At 40.6% G+C, this 25,077-nt stretch overlaps 1 protein-coding gene and 1 pseudogene across 2 annotated transcripts in view; both read left to right on the forward strand.

The window, feature by feature from the left end:
• The first annotated feature begins 698 nt into the window (after positions 1–698).
• Positions 699–25,077, forward strand: part of PRKAA1 (protein kinase AMP-activated catalytic subunit alpha 1) — a 44,537-nt gene continuing 20,158 nt past the window's right edge. Inside the window, exon 1 of the mRNA XM_082622360.1 lies at positions 699–840. Coding sequence (XP_082478486.1) covers positions 714–840 — 127 coding nt within the window. The 5' untranslated portion in view covers positions 699–713. The remainder of the gene's footprint in view (positions 841–25,077) is intronic.
• LOC309805060 (non-histone chromosomal protein HMG-14-like) lies at positions 15,437–16,404 on the forward strand (annotated as a pseudogene). The gene has a single exon. The product of its transcript is annotated as a non-histone chromosomal protein HMG-14-like (transcript).

The following is a 25,077-nucleotide window of genomic DNA, read 5'->3' on the forward strand; positions in this document are numbered from 1 at the left end:
TGGGGAGAACATTTCAGGAGGTCATCCAGCAGGAGGAAAGACCAACATCTCTCGCTTCTTGAGCTGTCGAGGTGCCCAATAGCAACTTAGTGGCTCAAAGTAAAAAACAGCAGCGCGGGTGGCAAGTGGGGTGGAGGAAAAGGAAACTTCATCAAAGATGCAAGTGACAACTCCCAGGGGCTTAAAGATTCCATCCGAACAGGAAAAATGAAAAGGTTAGAAAACAGTGGCAGGGTGGTGTCTCTAGCCATGTTTCAATTCACGCTGCTCTGATCACAAGCCACATATCTGCCTTACCCAAGCAACTTCCCCAGTGCCCATCTCCCCACCCTGGAATAGGAAGGGGAGCGGGTCCCCACGACTCCGGAGTAATAATTAGGGGAGACCACTGCCTGCAGAGACTCCACCAGAGGAAAGGAGCCGAGGGGCCGCGGCCCTTCTCTGCAATCCAGGAAGCCCCCTCCCGCGCGCAGGTGGGCGGGCGCCCCATGCCGCAAGGATGCAGGGCATGGAGCGAGGTACCGGGGCCCCTCCCAGAGACCCCCGCCAGCTCCGCCAGGGGGAGCGTCTGCGCCCGACGGCCGGCTGCGGGGACACGGCAGACGGCGCAGGGCGGTGGCTCGGCGACGCGGCTCCCCTCCCGCGTCCCCACCCTCTCCCCGCCCGCCCCCGGCGCGGCCCTGCCCGCCCCCTCCGCCCCCTCCCGCGGCGCCATGCGCAGACTCAGTTCCTGGAGAAAGATGGCGACAGCCGAGAAGCAGAAACACGACGGGCGGGTGAAGATCGGCCACTACATCCTGGGAGACACGCTGGGCGTCGGGACGTTCGGCAAAGTGAAGGGTGAGGACCTCCGGGGCAAGGCTCGGCCCCGGCCCGGGATCCGGGTGACTTCCGCCTTTCGCATCTCTTCATCCTCCCCCGCCCCTTGCGTTCCTCGTCCCCCGGGCTCGGCAGTCCCTGTCCAGGCTCCGGCCGGAGTAGAGCCGGAGGCCACGGCGGGACTGCGGAGCGGCGCCCCCTGGGAGGGCGGGGGTGGGGTGGGGACTGGTCGCCATGGCGACGGTGCGAAGGCCGGAGGGGCTCGTCCTTGCGAGGAGCGGGGATGCAGAGGTGCGAACTTTCCCAGGCCGGATGGTCGGGGGCTGCACTACTCGCTCCCTTAGCTGGGTGGGGGCGCCGGGGTCTTGGCCGGGAACCCTGGAGAGGCGGCTCGCCGTTCGTCCCAGCTGTGATCCCTCGGCTCAGGGCCAACCCATCGGTTCCCTGGCCGTCCTCGGCATTGTCCATATTTCCGTCCTCTTCAGAAGGCTGTTGACTTACCTGCCCTGGCTGATTCTCAAGTGTGAAATGTGTTCCCCCGAAGTAAGGTTGCTTTGGGGAGTAGTTTACAGAGTTAAAAAAAAAAAAAAAAAAAAAGGCCATCTCGTCGGAAAGGATCACTAAATTTTTTCGAGTAGTTAATGAATATAAACTGGTCCTACATGTATTTGCGATCCTTGGTTTATGGTCTGAATGCAGACGCCGTGCCTTCAGTGTTTCTGAATTACCAAACCTGGTAGGCAGTGCAGATTTTGCTTCCAGATAGTGTTTATTAATTCACTGATGCAGTTAGTTTCCGTTTATTTTCACAGGATATTTATATTTTAATATAGTTTTATGTACATTACTTGAAAAAAAATTTTTTTAAAGAAAAGTGGAATCGCTTACCCTTATGTTTCAATACAGTATTCCGGAAATAATAAACTTGCTCTCCAATCCACCAATGCTGGCACAAAAAGTTTAATTGCAGATTTTGTGAGGCATAAATATTTTTTCCTTCAAAATATTTGACTTTGTTATTAGGGATGTAGAGGAAGGAAGTATGGAACTGATAAAAATAATTCATGCATTGGCTTTGGATAAATAGCCTGTGACTTGAATATACTAAGGTCTTGGTAAATATTTGACGTGAAAGGGAAAAAAGTTTGTGAAAGTCTGTACAGTGAATTAACTAACTGAGCCTTGCTCTATCGGAGCTAAATAAACATTTTCTGATTTTATCTAGGGATGGAAGAGGAGAGCCCTTCCTTCTCTTGCTCTTTCTGAGTCATAGAACTGGAAAATTGCTGTATAGCCCACAGGGAAGCAACTGCCTAAACCTTCTTAAGAAAATCAGCAAGGCCAACAATGTAAGAAAGTAAGAAGCAAATGCCAGAATAGGGTAATAACAGCCATTAGGGTGGGTCTGTATTAGGCCAGTAAGATGTTTCTGTGCTTTTGAAGTTATTTATTTTTGGCGATGTTCTCTTTCCTTGTTAGCGGTTACAAACTTTCAGTTTATAAGTATTTGTAAGACATACTCATTAATGCCACCCAAATAGTAATGACAGTTTTGATGCCTTCACCCCTCCCAGAGTTCTGTTTGGATTAGGATACTCATTGTTTTCCTAATATAGACCTGAGCAGAGTCAGGTCTCACTTTCTTATTGGCTAGGTGGCTCTTGGCATGGCAGATAGGAAAGCAAGAGGATATTTCTCATTTCCTGGGTTTGATCTGTGATGTGGCTGTGCCTTGAATCCCTCCAGTGGCTGCTATTCCTTAACCTTCGCTCCTCCACATGTGCTTCTTTTGAAATACCATACACTGTCAAAGTCAACAATCTCTCCAGATATAGAAAGGCCAGTATTAGTCAAAGGATCATAGGTTTTATAGATATGGTTCATTTGTTCATAAATACATTAATTGATGTTGGTCAAAATCTTCAACCAGTGCATTTTTTTTTTTTTTGTGGTGGTGGTGTTGTTTTTTTTTTTTTTTGCGATACACGGGCCTCACACTGTTGTGGCCTCTCCCGTTGCGGAGCACAGGCTGCGGACGCACAGGCTCAGCGGCCATGGCTCACGGGCCCAGCCACTCCGGGGCACGTGGGATCTTCCCGGACCGGGGCACGAACCCGTGTCCCCTGCATTGGCAGGCGGACTCTCAACCACTGCGCCACCAGGAAAGCCCAGTGCATTTTTTTAAAGTTGTTAAACAGTTGGGATGCTTTCTGCCCCAAATAAGAAAATCCAACTCAGCGTAGCCAAGAACATCTCTTTCTGTGCTTCTCTGTCCAGAGCAAGGAAGCCCCAGCATAGCCCTCATGAGTCTCATTGGCTCAATCAGTCCCTCTGGCCAGGGATACCATGTGCTAACTGGCTTAGGCTTGTGTTCCTATAAGTAGGCACTAGCAGGGGAGATGGTATTACCCTTAGAGGAATATGGCCCAGTCCTGGACGTGTGTGTGTGGGGGGGCATCTTCTTCTGAAGTACTTGAATAGTATTGGGGGACAGAGTAGATACCTACACAGAAATAGGTTTTTTTTTAGAAGAGAGGAAGGGGGACGTAGCTGCGCAGTGAGCAAGCAAAAATAGCCACTGTAGTGGTGACGATGGTAACTTACAGTAGCCAAGAATTTGACAAGAATTCTTATAAATTATATGATTAGCCGCATATTTCAATGGAGACAATTTGGATTAGATAGAGGTTTTAAAATTAGTCATACACATTGCTAAATTTAACATAGAAAAGGAGTCTAATAGAGGATGTGATACAGATATGCAGAAAAATTCCCGATACGGTATTCCATCTTATAGGAAAACTTACTGGGGGTGGGGGTGGGGCGCAGAGAGGACTTTAAATTCATATGAATTATTTTGTTTCTTGTTACAGGTTTAAAAAAGATCCTTTGGTAATTTAATGGTAACATTTTGAGGGGAAACTTTAAATAGACAACTAGGGTTAGTTTGGGATTATGCTTGAATTATCTTATTATTTCCAAGATACTTTTTTCTTTCCCCCCCTCCCCGGTTGTCAAGGTGTTAGTCTCCACTCCCTTGTGGGGTCTACTCCCCTTTCCTCCCAGGTAGAACAATTATAAAAGCATGGATGAACAGAGTCATGTTACTACTGCAGTAAATTTAAATGACAGTTTTTGTTAGTTTTCCAAAAGAAGATGCCTCTTTAGTAGGGTGGGTAGTTTTTGGCAAATGAGTTGTTTATACATACAATCTATTTATTAATTTGGTGAGTATTTCTATATAAAACTGCAATTTAAGATAAATAGGTGACTCTGAATGAATCAAAGAAGTTACTTAAAAGCTTCTTTAAGTAAAAAATCGATATGTGAATTAGAGCTATATATATCAGCATGGGTGAATTTCAAGTATATAAGGTTAGGCCACAAAAACAAGAAGTTGAAGAATATATATAGTCATGTTATTCATATAAAATTTAAAAACATGCAAAAACACTCGTGCATTACTGGTAGGAGTACAAATTGGTACCACCTCTATAGAGTATGACAGTATTTATTAAAGTTAACCCAGCAATTCAACTTCTAGGAATTTATCCTATAGGTGTATGAAATAATGAGTTATTCATTGTCATACTGTTTGTAAATACAAAAGATTGGAAGTAACCTTTCTAGTAGGACAATAGTTAAATTATGGTTTATCCATACAGTGGTATACCTTGCAAACATTAGGAAAAAAGGAAAAAAGCAAGAGACTTCATATAATTCAGGGAACAGTTTCCAATGTGTTTTTTTTTTTTTTTTTGCGGTACGCCGGCCTCTCACTGTTGTGGTCTCTCCCGTTGTGGAGCACAGGCTCCGGACGCGCAGGCTCAGTGGCCATGGCTCACGGGCCCAGCCGCTCCGCGGCACGTGGGATCTTCCCACACCGGGGACGAACCCGTGTCCCCTGCATCGGCAGGCGGACTCTCAACCACTGCGCCACCAGGGAAGCCCTCCAATATGTATTTTTTTTTTTTTTTTTTTTTTTTTTTGCGGTACGCGGGCCTCTCACTGCTGTGGCCTCTCCCGTTGCAGAGCACAGGCTACGGACGCGCAGGCCCAGTGGCCATGGCTCACGGGCCCAGCCTCTCTGCGGCATGTGGGATCTTCCCAGACCGGGGCACGAACCCACGTCTCCTGCATCAGCAGGCGGACTCTCAACCACTGCGCCACCAGGGAAGCCCCTCCAATATGTATTTTTAAGAGGAAAAAATAAGCGGATAGAAGAACAAAGTATATAGTATTCCTACCATTTGTGTATAAAGAGCAGGGACAAATTAAAGTAAGTGTAACTACTTGCATATGTATAGAGTGTCTATTTAAAGATACACACGAAACTGTTATATTAGTTGTTCAGGGGAGGGGAACTAGGTAGCAGAGGGACATGTCACTGTATATCTTTTTATAGTTTTGAATTGTGTAGTGCAGGTATTATGTATTCAAAAGAATATATAAAATTAAATTTGTAAAATAACCATATGAAAAACATTGTTACTGGATCATTTATGGATTCATACCTGTGGGAAAGACAAACACCACATTCAAGGTAGTGGTAACCTCTAGGGAGAGAGAAAGGAGAAAGGAATCTGGGAGGAGTCAGACTGGGCTTCAGTTGCAACTGTAATGTTTTACTGCTTAAGCTGCTGTTGGGTGGAACATGGGTATTTGGTTTGCCTTTTGGGATGCCTGAAATGTTTGGTTAAGGAAAGGTACCTTTCTCACATTTCCACCTATAGCTTTTAAAATTCATCCCTCTCTAGGATTAAGTTATTTCCCTGATACTTTTAGCAGTGAGATTTTTTTTTCAATTTTAGAGTGAGAATGAAATGGTTGGGTGATTAGAATATCTTTATAAATATTTCCATCTTTGTGGCATCTCTTTATCAGTATTTAAAATTCTCTCTTTCAAAGTATGATCTTGTTTTACTTCAGGATTACATAGCTGATTAGAAGAGCATCTGTTACACTGTTCTACAGTTAGACAAAGTTCCCTTTAGAAAGCAATAACAGGTTGTTAGCTAATATTTAGTTGACTCATCTGTTGTTGTTGTGTGGGAGACATTGTGAATTCTGGTAACCTTTGCTGTGAATGACTCAAGTCTTCCATGGCAGAAATACCTGTCTTCCATTTCACTCAAAAGCAATATCTTAGCATTACTGTAAAACAGTGACAGTCTGAAGAGTAACGTTTTGACCTTTGGAAAAGGGGAGAAATATCTTGTAATGCATATTCCTGACAAAGTCCATTTACTGCACGGATTGACTTATGGAGCAGCAGTTAATTTGGCTGCAACTGAGTTAAGTCACTGGAGAATCTTTAGCCTAGTTTTGAGAAAACAGTTCAGGTTTTGATATTGTGCCAAGGTTTTTTCTCCCTTCCCACTGCACTTTGATGGTGGGGTAGAGCGGAGAGGTCCAAGACTTGGAATATTTCTAATTAGAAGACCGGTTCCAACTTGATCAGTTAATAGCTTTACTTCAACAAATTAATCTCCCAGAGCTTCATGTTACCTGCATCATAGGTTTATTGTGAGGATTGAATGTGATAATGTGTTTCCTAAGCTATAATAAGGTGACTATATTTTCAAAAGTATTACGCTACTGAAATTCTAATGCTGAAGTATGTTGGCAGTTGGGTTCAAGGCAGATATCTGTGTACCTACAAGTAAGGAAAACATGACATATTATGTTATGGCCTTAAATTAGTAAGATTTTGCTGGGTAGAAAAAGGGAGCAAAATAATAGGAGATACTGCCTACTCTGAAAGAGAAAATATTTAGAGTCATCAATGTTGGGATATATTTTAAAACTTTTGAGGGAAAAACCTGTATCCAATTAAGACTGGGAAATACCAGGTTAAACGTTTGCTAGGTTTCTTTACGGCAGGGCTCTTTAGAGCCATTACTGTATTAATATGTATAATGAGTTTCCAAAAGGGAGAGCAGACATCCTTTCCCAGACTCCTTGATTGTGAAATCTTTTTCTGTGGAGAATCTCCAGTCCTAGTGTTTTGTAGAGCATACTTTAGAAAGTCTATTCTAATAATTTTAGTTTTATGATTTTTTCTAGCCCATAGAAACTTAGAATCCTGAAATTAGAACATTGGAGAGGAGGCTGTGAATTGACTCCTGATAGGCCGTGAAGGATGAGACACAACTTCAAAAAGCAGAAAACCCTAGGAGCTGGAACATAATAGTCTGGGAGCAAGAAGTAACTCCCATGGATGTCACTGTGTGAGGGCATAGGGAGTAACTGATGCTCATACAAGGTGAACATTTGCTTGGTTCCCCGTCATCACCGTGTTCCATTTAAGAATTCTTGGATGGGACTTCCCTGGTGGCATAGTGGTTAAGAATCCGCCTGCCGAGCAGCTAAGCCCATGCTCCACAACTACTGAGCCTGTGCTCTAGAGCCCGCGAGCCACAACTACTGAGCCTGTATGCTGCAACTACTGAAGCCCACGCGCCTAGAGCCCGTTCTCCACAACACGTGCACCACAATGAGAAGCTTGCTCACCGCAATGAAGAGTAGCCCCTGCTCGCCGCAACTAGAGAAAGCCCATGTGCATCAATGAAGACCGAACACAGCCAAAAATAAATAAATAAAATAAATAAATTTATTAAAAAAAAAAAAAAGAATCTGCCTGCCAGTGCAGGGGACATGGGTTCAATCCCTGGTCCAGGAAGATCCCACATGCCGCGGAGCAACTAAGCCCGTGTGCCACAACTACTGAGCCTGTGCTCTAGAGCCTGTGAGCCACAACTGCTGAGCCTGTGAGCCACAACTGCTGAGCCTGTGAGCCACAACTACTGAAGCCCACGTGCCTAGAGCCCGTACTCTGCAACAAGAGAAGCCACCACGATGAGAAGCCCACGCACTGCAACGAAGAGTAGCCCCCACTTGCCGCAACTAGAGAAGGCCTGCGCACAGCAATGAAGACCCAACGCGGCCAAAAATAAATAAATTTATTTAAAAAAAAAAGAATTCTTGGATATGTGTAGTTCAGTTTAGAAAACCTGTTTTCAAAAAAGATTACTTTTGATAACTTGTTGATTTTAATGGTGAATATCATAAACCTATCAGTTTCCTAGGGCTGCAGTAACAAAGTACCACAAACTGGGTGGCTTAAAACAACAGAAATTGTTTTGGAGTTCTGGAGGCCATAAGTCCAAAATCAAGGGTTTAGTAGGGTTGCACTCCCTCTGAAGGCTTTAGGGGAGGATCTATTTCTTGCCTCTTCCAGCTTCTGGTGGCTCCTGGTGTTCCTTGGCTTGTGGTAGCAAAGCTCCATTCTCTGCTTGTCTTCACATGGCCCTATTTGTGTGTGTGTGCCTGTGTTCTCTCCTTTTCTTATAAGGACACCAGTCATTAGACATAGAGCCTACCCTACATCTAGGATGATTTAGTCCTGAGATCCTTAATTAACTACACCCCCAAAGACCCCATTTCCAAATAAGATCCCATTCTGTGGTTATAGTAGATGTGAGTTTGTGGGGAGGGGGACACTTTTCAACCCACTGCACTTGCCATTACAGTTTATGTGCTTTTATTTATTTATTTATTTGGCCGTGGTGCACAGCTTGCGGGATCTTAGTTCCCTGACCAAGGCTTGAACCCAGGGCCTGAACCCAGGGCCTGGCAGTGAAAGCCCTGAGTCCTAACCACTGGACCGCCAGGGAAATCCCTATGTGCTTTTAGTTTTATGTTCTTAATTTCTCCCTTATGATGCAGTCATCCCTCAGTATCTGTGAGGGATTGGTTCCAGGAGTCCCTGAGGATACCAAAATCTGTGGATGCTCAAGTCCCTTATATTAAGTGACATAGTACAGTCGGCTCTGCATACCCTCAGGTTCTGCATATGGGAATAGGGAGGCTGAATGTTTATTTACTGAAAAAAATCCTAGTATAAATGGACTGTTGCAGTTCAAACCCGTGTTGTTCAAGGATCAATTGTACTTTTTGAGTAACTTTTAAACTGGTTTAATAGAATGAGTAAAATGTCTTCTTTGGTATCTTGTATTAAAACATTGAAATCAATAGGAAGCAGGTTTTTATTAGACTGGATTTATTTTTCGTATACAAGAAAAAGGTCATAGTAGCAGTGTCTGGCACATAGTAGGTGCAGGTGCTCAATAACTATTTCTTAAATATATGAATGAATTTTTAGAATAAGTCTTATTAGTATGGGGAATTCAGTCTATTATTCTTTTCAAAACTACAAGACTGTAAATTAAGGGTTCTGCTTATATGTTCAACTTCTACTATTTATGTTTTATTAAAAGGATATTTAGGGCTTCCCTGGTGGCGCAGTGGTTGAGAGTCCTCCTGCCGATGCAGGGGACGCGGGTTCGTGCCCCGGTCCGGGAAGATCCCACATGCTGCAGAGCGGCTGGGCCCGTGCGCCATGGCCACTGAGCCTGCGCATCCGGAGCCTGGGCTCCGCAACGGGAGAGGCCACAGCAGTGAGAGGCCCGCGTACCGCTAAAAAAAAAAAAAAAAAAAAAAAAAAAAAAAAAAAAAAAAGGATATTTAGTATTATTATACTATGCAATATTCTTTTGAGGATTATCTTTTAAACAATATCACATTTCACTTCCCCTTTTTGGAAAAAGCACAAGTTTGGGAGACAGATCTAGCTTTGTACTTTTGCTTTGTCAGTCACTGGCTGTGTAACTTTGGGCAAGTTATTTCATCTTCCTGTGCCTCAGTTACTTGTAAAGTGTTGCTAATTATACTGGTCTTCCAGGGTTGGTGAGAGTTGGAGTCAGTATGTTTGGGTACAAAGTGGGTATGTCATGAATATTAACTAGTGAGTTGTATACCTTAATTATGTATTATAAATCAGCTAGATTTATATTTTAAAAAGTAGTAGTCATTTAAAAAAATCTGATTTCAACTTAAGTCAAATGAACTTGCTTTCACCTCTGTGCTCTTCTATGACAGAATAAGTGTTTCTATAGTTTTTGGGTATAGGTAAAATCCCTGTCAAGGACTTGGCACTATGTATATATATGTCTAGCAATATTATGTTGAAAATTAACCAAAGTTAGGAAGTGATTTGAACTTTGGAAGCTAGAAATCTCTGGTATTGATGGAATGGAGGAGGATGGAGCAGGTTAGTGAGATTGAAGCTTATGGGGATGGAAACTAGATGCATAGAAATTACAGCTATTATTTATTTAGTACTTATTATGTACCTGGATCTAAGTGGATGAAAGGGACAAATCAAAGAGCTGAGATAACATTGGCTATATAGGATTAAATCAGAAAATTTAGGACTGATTAGCTAGGAATGGGGGACAGGTTTGGGAGCAATGGAAAATAAATAACCCTAAATAGCAATAGCCATCCTTTCTTTATTGAGCACTTAACTATGCCGGTCACTATGGAAAGTGCTTTACAAAGCCTACTTCATGTCACCCTTATGGAGTACGTGGTATTCTGATTTTGAATAGAAGGTTGAAGTAATTTAACTTGTTCAAGTCAAACATTTAGTAAATACCTTCTTGCAGGACCAAAGCCCAGGTCTTTGTGACTGCAAAGCCCATGCTCTGTACACAGATTGCCTTCTCATGTGGAAGTGGAATTGGGTGCTTAGCCCTACTCCTGAAAAAGATGAATCTGTTAATACCTATCATTGTTTTTTTCTTCTCTTTGAAATTTTTCTTAATTGAAAAGAATATTAAAAAGTAAGTAAAATTTGAAAAAAAAAGATCAGTGTAGAATAACTTTTAATTATGGCACATTATCATTTTTATGTAAATATTTTTGTATAGCTGGAAAATGTAGAATACATGTACAGTTTTTGTTCTTTTCATGTTTATGAGAGCATTTCATGTAGTTTTTCTATGAGAGTCTGTTATGTTGGAATGACAGTATGTTAAACTGTTCTCTGAAATTGGTCATTTAGGTTAATTGCAGTATTTGTTCTTACATAAGACACTGTAATAAACATTTATGCACATTTTTTCATTTACTTAATTCTAAGTTAAATTACAAGTAGAGGAACAACAAATTAAAAAAAATGAAATAGCACCCTTAATGCTATTCTAGGACATTAATTGCCCTTTTATTGCCCTAAAATGTACTGTTGGTTTACACAGCCATGAAAAAGGAATTATTATACTAATATTCCATTAAAAGAACCAAACTGTTGGGACTTCCCTGGTGGTGCAGTGGTTAAGACTCCGCACTCCCAACACAGGGGGCCTGGGTTCTATCCCTGGTCAGGGAACTAGATCCCACATGCATGCAGCAACTGGGAGTTCGCATGCCACAACTGAGGAGCCTGCCTGCCCCAACTAAGACCCAGCGCGACCAAATAAATAGATAAATATTAAAACAAAAACAAAAAAAAACCCAAACTGATCATGTACTCTGCCTATTGACTTAGTTTGGAATGTCTGTGTATGTGTGAGAATTTGAATGATCTCTTTACAGTTGTTGTCATGACACCTTCCCCCTCCCTGACATTGTCTTAATTTTTGTTTGAATATTTATGCAATCACACTTTTGTGATTTCTTCCACTGTTTCAAAAGTGAAGAAGTTATGCCTCTATACTTCTAATTAATTTATAATTTGATGAAATGCTCAAGTTTTAGAAAAAAGTTGAGCTATACCTTGATTGTCTGGTGATTGATTTCATTCTGTTTATTCTGCCTTCTTTATTTTTTTGGGGGGGTGTCTATTATTTATAGGTGGAATGATAGTCTACTCCTTATTACTCATGATTTGAATTTTACTTGATTCCCTATGCCTTCTCTATCACCTTCCCTCCTACTCTTGCTAATTTCTTCCTTTTTGGTATGTGCTCCATAAAATTTTCTGTCACATATCTGCTGCAACTTACTGCTTTCTAAATGATTTTAGTTGTTCTGTTGTAAGGTTTGTCTTGCATTCTCTTATTTCATAACTTCTTTATTTTCTTATCACCATGAAATAGTTAATAATTTTCCAGAACATTCACATATTTCTCAAGTGAGCATTATTAATGTCCATTTTTTTGTTTGCTTGTTTAATTCTTTTGGACTTGTTTTGGTGTTTCTTATCTTACAGTTACTTTGGTCCTCTTCAGAGGCCAGGAAGGTCCCAGGGACCCAGGCTGCTTTCCATTGGTACTTTCCCTGGCAGCATTAACTGGCGTATAGTAGATGCTCCATACATAAGGCCAAATGAATGAATTTGAGAGAATGCTTTGAATTTCTTATTCCAGGTTCTTATTTAATGACAGAATGTACATCAAGAGTTTCAGATAAGCCCTAATTGTTTCTTAAAGTTAATTGGGGTTGAAAATAAATTAAGCAGAGTATGGTATAAGAGGAGACTGGTCAGTGAATTGGAGTTTCCTCAACCAGTTGATGAATTGGGTGATGAATTGGAGTTTAGACCCAAATGGATTCTGCCAATATTAACTGGTATTGTTGCTATTTCCCAGTTCTGTTTCAGTTGTGCAGTTAATGGGAAAAGGTTCCTACTAAGCCATGCTTGGAGTTTTGGGGGGTAGTTGGGACAGATGAGATTAGTACTTACTCAGTATCAATAAATTAGGTCTCAGAAAGAAGATACTTCCTGAATTAGGGTTTAACAGTCAAGTTGACTCCTCTTAATCATATCTGATTGGTACTGGAGACTGGAGAAAACCTTATCAGAAATTAGAATGTGCTTGATTTCTACAGTTCATTTCAGCTGTGACTATAGGTTTTTCTTCCTCACTGGTTTCATATATATTTTAATGATGTTTTGATGGAAATATATCCAGTGCATTATGTTACCATGCCATCTTTCAGGAAGCGTCTATAATTTCTTAGCTATGAATGGTTCTTTTTTTGTTTTTTTAATTGAGGTTTGATTTACAGTATTATATTCATTTCAGGTATACAACATAGTGATTCAAAATTTTTATAGATTTATACTCCATTTAAAGTTATTATAAAACGTTAGCTACATTCCCTGTGCTGTACAATATATCCTTGTAGATTATTTATTTCATATTGATACACAGTTTGTACCTCTTCATCCCCTACCTCTGTCTTGCCCCTCCCCACTTCCCTCTCCCCACTGGTAACCACTAGTTTGTTCTCTATATCTGTGAGTCTGTTTCTGTTTTGTTATATTCACCAGTTTGTTTTATTTTTTAGATTCCATGTATAAGTGATGATATACAGTATTTGTCTTTCTGTCTGACTTATTTCATAGCATAATACCCTCCAGGTGCATCCATGTTGTTGTAAATGGCAAAATATCATTCCTTTTTATGGCTGAGTAATAGTCCATTGTTGTATATGGAGATATATATATATATATATATATATATATACCACATCTTATTTATTCATTCATCTGTTGATGGACACTTAGGTTACTTCCATGTCTTGGCTATTGTAAATAGTGCTGCTACGAACATCGGGGTGCATGTATCTTTTTGAATTAGTGTTTTTGTTTTCTTCAGATATATACCCCAGGAGTGGGATTGCTGGATCATATGGTAGTTCTACTTTTAGTTTTCTGAGGAACCTCCGTACTATTTTCCATAGTGGCTGCGCCAATTTGCATTCCCACCAGCAGTGTACAAGGGTTCCCTTTTTTCCACATCCTCGCCAACATTTGTTATTTGTAGACTTTTTTTTTTTTTTCGCGGTATGCGGGCCTCTCACTGTTGTGGCCTCTCCCGTTGTGGAGCACAGGCTCCGGACGCGCAGGCTCAGCGGCCATGGCTCACGGGCCCAGCCACTCTGCAGCACGTGGGATCTTCCCGGACTGGGACACGAACCCATGTCCCCTGCATCGGCAGGCGGACTCTCAACCACTGCGCCACCAGGGAAGCCCCTATTTGTAGACTTTTTGATGATAGCCATTCTGACAGGTGTGATGTGATATCTCATTGTGGTTTTGATTTGTATTTCTCTGATGATTAGCAATGTTGAGCATCTTTTCATGTGCCTATTGGCCAGCCATGGATGGTTTTGAGATTAGGTGAACTATATAAATGGTACTTACAAGAAAAGTTCGAGATTCCCTTTACATTGTAGTAGTTTAAAAATGTCACTTTTTGGAGATTAATCCTTTGTTAGTTGCTTTGTCTGCAAATATTTTCTCCCATTCTGAGGGTTGTCTTTTCTTCTTGTTCATGGTTTCCTTTGCTGTGCAAAAGCTTTTAAGTTTCATTAGGTCCCATTTGTTTATTTTTGTTTTTATTTCCCTTTCTCTAGGAGGTGGGTCAAAAAGGATCTTGCTGTGATTTATGTCATAGAGTGTTCTGCTTATGTTTTCCTCTAAGAGTTTTATAGTGTCTGGCCTTATATTTAGGATTTTTTTTCTTACATTTAGGTCTTTAATCCATTTTGAGTTGATTTTTGTATATGGTATTAGGAAGTGTTCTAATTTCATTCTTTTACATGTAGCTGTCCAGTTTTCCCAGCACCACTTATTGAAGAGGCTGTCTTTTCTCCACTGTATATTCTTGCCTCCTTTATCAAAGATAAGGTGACCATATGTGCGTGGGTTTATATCTGGGCTTTCTATCCTGTTCCATTGATCTATATTTCTGTTTTTGTGCCAGTACCATACTATCTTGATTACTGAAGCTTTGTAGTATAGTCTGAAGTCAGGGAGCATGATTGCTCCAGCTCTGTTTTTCTTTCTCAAGATTGCTTGGGCTATTCGGGGTCTTTTGTGTTTCACAGATTGCCGGCAAACACATGAAAGGATGCTCAACGTCACTAATCATTAGAGAAATGCAAATCAAAACTGCAGTGAGGTATCACCTCACACCAGTCAGAATGGCCATCATCAGAAAATCTACAAACAGTAAATGCTGGAGAGGGTGTGGAGAAAAGGGAACCCTCTTGCACTGTTGGTGGGAATATAAATTGATGCAGCCACTACAGAGAACAGTATGGAGTTTCCTTTAAAAACTAAAAATAGAACTACCATACCACCCTGCAATCCCACCACTGGGCATATACCCTGCGAAAACCATAATTCAAAAAGAGTCATGTACCACAATATTCATTGCAGCTCTATTTACAATAGCCAGGACATGGAAGCAACCTAAGTGTCCCTCAACAGATGAATGGATAAAGAAGATGTGGCACATATATATAATGGAATATTACTCAGCCATAAAAAGAAACGAAATTGAGTTATTTGTAGTGAGGTGGGTGGACCTAGAGTCTGTCATACAGAGTGAATTAAGTCAGAAAGAGAAAAACAAATACTGTATGCTAACACATATATATGGAATATAAGAAAAAAAATGGTTCTGAAGAACCTAGGGGCAGGACAGGAATAAAGACACAGTCGTAGAGAACGGACTTGAGGACACGGGAAGGGGGGAGGGTAAGCTGGGACGAAGTGAGAGAGTGGCATGGACATATATACACTACCAAATGTAAAACAGATAGCTAGTGGGAAGCAGCTGCATAGCACAGGGAGATCAGCTTGGTGCTTTGTGACCACCTGGAGGGGTGGGATAGGGAGGGTGGGAGGGAGACGCAAGAGGGAGGGGATATGGGGATATATGTATATACATATAGCTGATTCACTTTGTTATACAGCAGAAACTAACACACCATTGTAAAGCATTATACTCCAATAAAGATGTTTTAAAAAAATGGCACTTTTACTTTATGATTCTCTGATAATCCTTTGGGTTAGACTATGTTGCGATTGAACATTTGCTCATGTGCTGGGAAGATTTGTATTGTGGGAGTATTGTGAAGGTTAAGAAAGGATCTGGGGTGGGGGGTCCCAGCAACTTGGGCGGCAGGAGGAGCGGCAACAGCCAGGCAGCCCAGCTTCGCGAAGGCTCTCGGTGTGCCGCGGCCCGCCGGCACCCGGCACACGCCCGCCCCTCCGCCACAATGCCCAAGAGGAAGGTCAGCTCCGCCGAGGAGGGGGCAGCGAAGGAGGAGCCCGAGAGGAGATTGGTGAGGTTGTCAGCTAAACCGGCTCCCGCAAAAGTGGAAACGAAGCCAAAAAAAGGCAGCCTGAAAGGATAAATCTTCAGCCCAGAAAGTGCAGACAAAAGGGAAAAGGGGAGCAAAGGGAAAACAGGCTGAAGTGGCTAACCAAGAGACTAAAGAAGACTTACCTGCAGAAAACAGAGAAACTAAAAATAAGAAGAGCCCAGACTCTGATGAAGCAGGAGAGAAAGAAGCAACTCTGATTAATATCACACATCCGGCCCTATCAGTGGTCCCTGTCTCCCTCCTTGTACAATCCAGAGGAATATTCTTATCAACTATTTTGTAAATGCAAGTGTTTTAGTAGCTCTAGAAACATTTTTTAAAAGGAGGGAATCCCACCTTATCCCATTTTTTTAAGTGTAAATGCTTTGTTTTTTAAGAGGTGAAATCATTTGCTGGTTGTTATTTTTTGGTACAACCAGAAAATAGTGGGATATTGAATATGGAAGGCTTTGATTATCTTGGGTGTCAGCTTAACATTCCATAGATGAGGGGTAGCTTTTATATCCTATAATACAAAGCATACTTAATGGCAGTTTGGAGTCAGTTGTGCATTTAATGTCTTAAACACTTTAAATTACTTCTTTTCCCATGTTGTTTTTGGTTGAATTGTTTCCTAAAGCAAACCACTCACTCTTTGATCTTGGCTCTCCTGGTCAGAATTTTGTGTACTCTGTAACATCTTTGGTTGTGGTAGTCCAGTTCTTCTCGTAACTTTGTTAATGTGCTCTGAACGATTGACAATTTGAGTATGTAGTGTATATGATATTAAATTGTGAATTAGTGGGACTTACAATGTAACAGCATATCAGTATTTGAAGATATTGGTATTTGATACCCTGTCAAGAAAAATTTGCCTCCAAATTTTAAGCTGGAAAGTCACTGGAATAACTATTCAGAAAAGAATCACAACTACATGATTTTTTAGATTTTTGGTACGTATGTTAAGAATTGTATACAATTTAGGAACTTCCCTGGTGGCACAGTGGTTAAGAATCTGCCTGCCAATGCAGGAGACTGGGTTCAAGCCCTGGTCTGGGAAGATCCCACGTGCCTCGGAGCGACTAATCCCGTGCACCACAACTACTGATCCTGCGCTCTAGAGCCCGTGCGCCACAACTGCTGAGCCCGTGTGCCACAACTACTGAAGCCCACGCGCCTGGACCCCATGCTCTGCTACAAGAGAAGCCACCGCAGTGAGAAGCCTGTGCACAGCAAAGAAGAGTAGCCCCCGCTCGCCGCAACTAGAGAAAGCCCATGCCCAGCTGCAAAGATCCAACACAGCCAAGAAAAAAAAAAAGAATTGTATACAATTTAAATGTCTGTGCTGATCCTCAAAACAACCAGTAAAAATCTCAATTATGAAAAAAAAAACAAAAAGAAAGGATCTGGACAAAATGGAAGGTGAACTTAGGTGGTAAGTTACATTCTTGAAAGGGACTGAGGACTCTGATTTAAACACTTTTCTTTGAGTCTTACTTAACAAAGACTTTTTCTTCCATTGTGAAATATCTGTATAATCTAACCTTAAATTTAATATTATTAACTAAAATATTTAAGCAAAGTAGCAAATGCTTAAAAAATTCAAAATAATGAGGAACCACCCCATCCCCTCTCCACTCCTCTCAACTGCAGGGGGTTTCATGGGGCAGAAGATCCCTTCACTCATTGTCTTGGTTAGTTTGGTGGGGAAAAAAATGTTAAATTGTTGAAAACCATTGGACCCGATGATCTGTAAGGTTCTCTTTAGTTCTAAAATTCTAAACTTACTGTTAAATTGTCAAGAGCACATATTAAGTGAGGAGCAAACAATGTGTCTTTCTTTATCTTTTAGAAAAAATAATTATCTCATTGCTCCCGTGATTAAAAACCTGCAGTGGTTCCTAATCCTTGGGGGTTTTTAAAGGATGGTCAGGCTCGGCTCCATCCCAAGTCCCAGATCAAGCAGGAAAGTCTATTGAGATTGGAATAATGAGAAAAATTCTTTGTTTAAAATAATGTTTTAAATACAAGGAGTTTAAAATATCAATGCTGAGTTTTCAATTTGGAAATAGTAAAAAATATTATATTAACCTGCCAGCGCCGCCATAACAAAAATATTGCAGACCAAATGGCTTTGACAACAGAAATTTATTTTCTCACAGTCTAGAGGCTAAAAGTCTGAGATCAAGGTTTGGTTTCTTCTGAAGCCTCTCTCCTTAGCATGCAGATGGCTACCTTCTCTCACTGTCCTCACATGGTTTCCTGTGTGTACCTCTGCTGTTTCTCTGTGTATCCATATTTCCTCCTAAAGGCACACTTGTCAGGTTGGATCAGGACCTACCCCAACTGTTTCATTTTAACTTAGTCATCTCTTTAAAGGCCTTATTTCCAAGTACTATCACATTCTGAGGTACTAGGGATTAGGACTTCAACATATGGATTTGGGGGGAGACAATTCAGCCCATGAAGGATTTCTTGTTATCATTACCCTTGATTTTCAGCTGGTAATTATGAAGATTGTCAGGGAAAGCTCTTTGATATTGGTCTTACAAACTATGTTCTAATTTAGAAGAGAACATTTTCTTCCTGAAAAACTAAAACTCTAAATCGCTTATTTAAAAATGGAAAAAAAAATTTTTTTGAAAAGTAATACATGTATATTTTAAAATGTCAAATAGTGCTAAGAGGTCTATTTATAAAACAGAATTTCCTACCCCCACTTTCAACTCTTAGCTGTTTCTTCTTGTATTTATCTTTTTAAAAATTAAAAAAAAATTTATTTATTTTAATTTTATTTTAATTTATTTAATTTATTTTATTTTTGGCTGCATTGGGTCTTCATTGCTGCGCACGGGCTTTCTCTAGTTGTGGCGAGCGGGGGCTGCTCTTCATTGCAGTGGGGTGGCTTCTCTTGTTGCAGAGCACGGGCTCTAGGCGTGCAGGCTTCCGTAGTTGTAGCACATGGGCTCAGTAGTTGTGGCTTGCGGGCGGTAGAGCACAGGCTCAGTAGTTGTGGCACACGGGCTTAGTTGCTCTGCGGCATGTGGGATCTTCCTGGACGAGGTCTCGAACCCGTGTCCCCTGCATTGGCAGGTGGATTCTTAACCACTGTGCCACCAGGGAAGCCCTGTTTTTTTTTTAACTTCCACATTTCTAATTAATAATGCATGCATAAAAGTTATCTTAATTCTTGTTGACAGACTTTTTGTTAAATTCTTATTATGGTTGATGAGGATTTAGTTCTTTCTTAAGTTATTTTATTTTTATATTGAGGTATAGTTGATTTACAGTATTATATTAGTTTCCAGTGTACAACATAGCGATTCAAAATTTTTATAGATTATACATCATTTATAGTTACTATAAAATATTGGTCGTATTCTCTGTGCTGTACAACATATCCTTGTAGCTTATTTATTTTATACATAGTAGTTTGTACCTCTTTATCCCCTATCCCTATCTTGCCCTTACCCAATTCCCTCTCCTCACTGATAATCACTGGTTTGTTCTCTTTATCTGTGAGTTTGTTTCTTTTTTGTTATATTCACTAGTTTTATTTTATTAAAATTAAAAAAAAATTATTGAAGTATACTTGATTTACAATACTGTGTTAGTTTTAGGCATATAGCAAAGTGTTGTGGATATATATACATATTATGTTCTTTTTCAGATTCTTTTCCATTGTAAGTTATTATAAGATATTGAGTATAGTTCCCTGTGCTGTACAGTAAAATCCTTGTTGTTTATCTATTTTATATATAGTTTTATCTGTTAATCCCATACTCCTAATTTATCCCTTCCCACTCTTTCCCCTTGGGTAACCATAAGTTTGTTTTCTATGTCTGCGAATCTGTTTCTGTTTTGTAAAAAAGTTCATTTTTATTATTATTTTTTGATTCCACATACAAGTGATATCGTATAATATTTGTCTTTCTCTGTCTGACTTCAGTCAATATGATAATCTCTAAGTCTATCCATGTTGCTGCAAATGGCATTATTTCATTCTTTTTTATGGCTGACTAATGATCCTGTGTGTGTGTGTGTGTGTGTGTGTGTATCACATCTTCTTTATCCATTCATCTGTTGATGGACACTTAGCTTGCTTCCTCTTATGCTTTTTTTTTTTAAATAAATTTATTTATTTATTTTTGGCTGCGTTGGGTCTTTGTTGTTGTGTGTGGGCTTTCTCTAGTTGTGGCGAGCGGGGGCTACTCTTCATTGCGGTGTGCAGGCTTCTCACTGCAGTGGCTTCTCTTGTTGTGGAGCATGGGCTCTAGGCGTGCAGGCTTCAGTAGTTGTGGCGCATGGGCTTAGCTGCTCTGCGGCATGTGGGATCTTCCCAGACCAGGGCTCGAACCCGTGTCCCCTACACTGGCAGGCGGATTCTTAACCACTGTGCCTGCCACCAGGGAAGTCTGCATGTATCTTTTTGAATTAGAGTTTTCATCTTTTCTGTATATATGCCTAGGAGTGGGATTGCTGGATCATATGGTAGTTCTACTTTTAGTTTAGGAGACTTAGTTTAGTTTAGTTTTAGGAGACTTCTACTGTTTTCCACGGTGGCTGCACTGATCTACAGTCCCACTAACAGTGTAGGAGGGTTCCCTTTTCTCCACACCCTCTCCTGCATTTATTATTTGTAGATGTTTTGATGATGGCCATTCTGACCAGTGTGAGGTGATACCTCATTGCAGTTTTGATTTGCATTTCTCTAATAATTAGTGATGTTGAACATCTTTTCATGTGCCTATTGGCCATCTGTGTCTTCTTTGGAGAAATTTCTATTTAGGTCTTCTGCCATTGTTTGGTTGGCTTGTTTATATATATATATATATATATATTTTTTTTTTTTTGGCTTGTTTATATATATATATATATATATATATATATATATATATATTTATTTATTTTTATTTTTTTTTGTGGTACGCGGGCCTCTCACTGTTGTGGCCTCTCCCATTGCGGAGCACAGGCTCCGGACATGTAGGCTCAGTGGCCATGGCTTACGGGCCTAGCCGCTCCGCGGCATGTGGGATCTTCCCAGACCGGGGCATGAACCCATGTCCCCTGCATCGGCAGGCGGACTCTCAACCACTGTGCCACCAGGGAAGCCCTTGTTTATATTTTTGATATTGAGAGAGCTGTTTATATAGTTTGGAAATTAAACCCTTATTGGTCTCATCATTTTCAGATATTTTCTCCCAGTGCACAGGTTGTCTTTTTGTTTTGTTTGTGGTTTCCTTTGCTGTGCAAAAGTGTATAAGTTTGATTAGGTCCCATTTATTTATTTTTGCTTTTATTTCTTTTGCCTTGGGCTGATCTAAGAATATATTGCTATGATTTATGTCAAAGAATATTTTGCCTATGTTCTCTGCTAGGGAGTTTTATGGTATTATGTCTTACATTTAAGTCTTTAAGCCATTTAGAGTTTACTTTTGTGTATGGTGTGAGGGAGTGTTTGAACTTCATCGATTTACATGAAGCTGTCTGGCTTTCCCAACACCACTTGCTGAGGAGACTGTCTGTCTGACTTACTTCACTAAAAGCATAATAACCGGGCTTCCCTGGTGGCACAGTGGTTGAGAGTCCGTCTGCTGATGCAGGGGACATGGGTTCATGCCCCGGTCCGGGAAGATCCCACATGCCGCGGAGCGGCTGGGCCCGTGAGCCATGGCCGCTGAGCCTGCGCGTCCGGAGCCTGTGCTCCACAGCGGGAAAAGCCACCATAGTGAGAGGCCCGCGTACCGCAAAAAAAAAAAAAAAAAAAAAAGCATAATAACCTCCAGGTCAAAGAGTTTAGTTCTTTTGTACCTTTTCCTCTACACCCTCATTCTCCTAATATAATTATGTCATACTTTAAAAAAACTCCATATTCGGTGTTTTCATAATTGTGACTGTGTAAAAACTATCTACTAAGCCAATACTATGACTATATTTACTTATAGAACTTTTCATTTTTCCTGGAGTTATTAATTTACCTCCTTTTTTCATTTGCTTAGTTTTCTTCCAACCTAAGGCTAAATTCTCCACATCTTCAAATGCTTCTGTAAGATCTTTCTCAATGTAACATTCCATACTTTCAAACCTGTCAGATAACTTATCTGTCTATTCTTTTTTCTCCCTAGAAATAACCGTCCTGGATCCTCTGCAACATTTCTGTATGGATTTGTTGCCTACCAGCCTTCTACACAGCTGTTACCTATGACTTTGCTTCATTACCTTATTGGGGATTCTCTTCTTTTTCTCCTATATTGGATCCCTTCTCACTGAATACCATCTTGGTTTCTTTTTATTTATTTATTATTTAAAGAAAATTTTTTTTATTTTTAATTTTCTTTTTGAATTTTTGAATTTTATTTTATTTTTTATACAGCAGGTTCTTATTAGTTATCCATTTTATACATATTAGTGTATACATGTCAATCCCAATCTCCCAATTCATCACACCACCCCCTCCCCACCACTTTCCCCCCTTGGTGGCCATACGTTTGTTCTGTACATCTGTGTCTTAATTTCTGCCCTGCAAACCAGTTCATCTGTACCATTTTTCTAGGTTCCACATATATGTGTTAATATATGATATTTGTTTTTCTCTTTCTAACTTACCTCGCTGTGTAAGACAGTCTCTAGATCCATCCATGTCTCTACAAATGACCCAATTTTGTTCCTTTTAATGGCTGAGTGATATTACATTGTATATATGTACCACGTCTTCTTTATCCGTTCGTCTGTCAATGGGCATTTAGGTTGCTTCCATGACCTGGCTCTTGTAAATAGTGCTGCAATGAAGACTGGGGTGCATGTATCTTTTTGAATTATGGTTTTCTCTGGGTATATGCCCAGTAGTCAGATTGCCTGGGTCATATGGTAATTCTATTTTTAGTTTTTTAAGGAACCTCCATAGTGGCTGTATCAATTTACGTGCCCACCAACAGTGCAAGAGGGTTTCCTTTTCTCCACACCCTCTCCAGTATTTGTTGTTTGTAGACTTTCTGATGATGCCCATTCTAAATGGTGTGAGGTGATACCTCATTGTAGTTTTGATTTGCCTTTCTCTAATAATTAGTGATGTTGAGCAGCTTTTCATGTGCTTCTTGGCCATCTGTATGTCTTCTTTGGAGAAATGTCTATTTAGGTCTTCTGCCTTTTTATTTATTTATTTATGGCTGTATGGGTCTTTGTTGCTGCGTGCGAGCTTTCTCTAACTGCGTTGAGTGGGGGCTACTCTTCACTGCAGTGTGCGGGCTTCTTATTGCAGTGGCTTACCTTGTTGTGGAGCATGGGCTCTAGGCACAGCGGGCTTCAGTAGTTGTGGCACGTGGGCTCAGTAGTTGTGGCACACGGGCTTCGGTATCTGTGGCTTGCAGGCTCTAGAGTGCAGGCTTAGTAGTTGTGGCGCACAGGCTTCGTTGCTCCGTGGCATGTGGGATCCTCCCGGACCAGGGCTCGAACCTGTGTCACCTGCATTGACAGGTGGATTCTTAACCACTGTGCCACCAGGGAAGTCCCTTCTGCCCATTTTTTGATTGGGTTATTTGTTTTTATAATATTGAGCTGCATGAGCTGTTTATATATTTTGGAGATTAATCCTTTGTCCGTTGATTCATTTGCAACTATTTTCTCCCATTCTGAGGGTTGTCTCTTCATCATCTGTAGTTTCCTTTGCTTTGCAAAAGCTTTTAAGTTACATTAGGTCTCATTTGTTTATTTTTGTTTTTATTTCCATTACTCTAGGAGGTGGATCAAAAAAGATCTTGCTGTGATTTATGTCAAAGAGTGTTTTTCCTATGTTGTCCTCCAGTAGTTTTATAGTGTCCGGTCTTACATTTAGGTCTCTAATCCATTTTGAGTTTATTTTTGTGTATGGTGTTAGAGAGTGTTCTAATTTCATTCTTTTACATGTAGCTGTCCAGTTTTCCCAGCACCACTTACTGAAAAGACTGTCTTTTCTCCATTGTATATTCTTGCCTCCTTTGTCATAGATTAGTTGACCATAGGTGCATGGGTTTATCTCTGGGCTTTCTGTCCTGTTCCATTGATCTATATTTCTGTTTTTGTGCCAGTACCATATTGTCTTGATTACTGTCGCTTTGTAGAATAGTCTAAAGTCAGGGAGTCTGATTGCTCCAGCTCCATTTTTCTTTCTCAAGATTGCTTTGGGTATTTGGGGTCTTTTGTGTCTCCATACAAATTTTAAGATTTCTTGTTCTAGTTCTGTGAAAAATGCCACTGGTAATTTGATAGGATTGCATTGAATCTGTAGATTGCTTTGGATAGTATAGTCATTTTCACAATATTGATTCTTCCAGTCCAAGAACATGGTATATCTCTCCATCTGTTTGTGTTGTCTTTGATTTCTTTCATCAGTGTCTTATAGTTTTCTGAGTACATGTCTTTTACCTCCTGAGGTAGGTTTATTCCTAGGTATTTTATTCTTTTTTTTGCAACGGTGAATGGGAGTGTTTCCTTAATTTCTCTTTCTGATCTTTCATTGTTAGTGTATAGGAATGTAAGAAATTTCTGTGCATTAATTTTGTATCCTGCTACTTTACCAAATTCATATATTAGTTCTAGTAGTTTTCTGGTAGAGTCTTTAGGATTCTTTATGTATAGTATCATGTCATCTGCAAAGAGTGACAGTTTTACTTCTTCTTCTTTTTTTTTTTTTTTTTGTGGTACGCGGGCCTCTCACTGTTGTGGCCTCTCCCGTTGTGGAGCACAGCCTCCGGACGCGCAGGCTCAGCGGCCATGGCTCATGGGCCCAGCCACTCCGCGGCATGTGGGATCCTCCCAGACCGGGGCACGAACCCGTGTCCCCTGCATTGGCAGACGGACTCTCAACCACTGCGCCACCAGGGAAGCCCTACTTCTTCTTTTCCAATTTGTATTCCTTTTATTTCTTTTTCTTCTCTGATTGCCGTGGCTAGGACTTCCAAAACTATGTTGAATAATAGTGGTGAGAGTGGACATACTTGTCTTGTTCCTGATCTTAGAGGGAATGCTTTCAGTTTTTCACCATTGAGAATGATGTTTCCTGTGGGTTTGTTGTATATGGCCTTTATTATGTTGAGGTAGGTTCCCTCTATGCCCACTTTCTGGAGAGTTTTTATCCTAAATGGTGTTGAATTTTGTCAAAATCTTTTTCTGCATCTATTGAGATGATCATATGGTTTTTCTCCTTCAATTTGTTAATATGGTGTATCACATTGATTGATTTGCATATATTGAAGAATCCTTGCATCCCTGGGATAAATCCCACTTGATCATGGTATATGATCCTTTTAATGTACTTTTGGATTCTGTTTGCTAGTA

This window comes from Mesoplodon mirus, assembly GCF_964341445.2.
Source record: "Mesoplodon mirus genome assembly, chromosome: 5".
In the NCBI taxonomy this organism is placed as follows: domain Eukaryota; kingdom Metazoa; phylum Chordata; class Mammalia; order Artiodactyla; family Ziphiidae; genus Mesoplodon; species Mesoplodon mirus.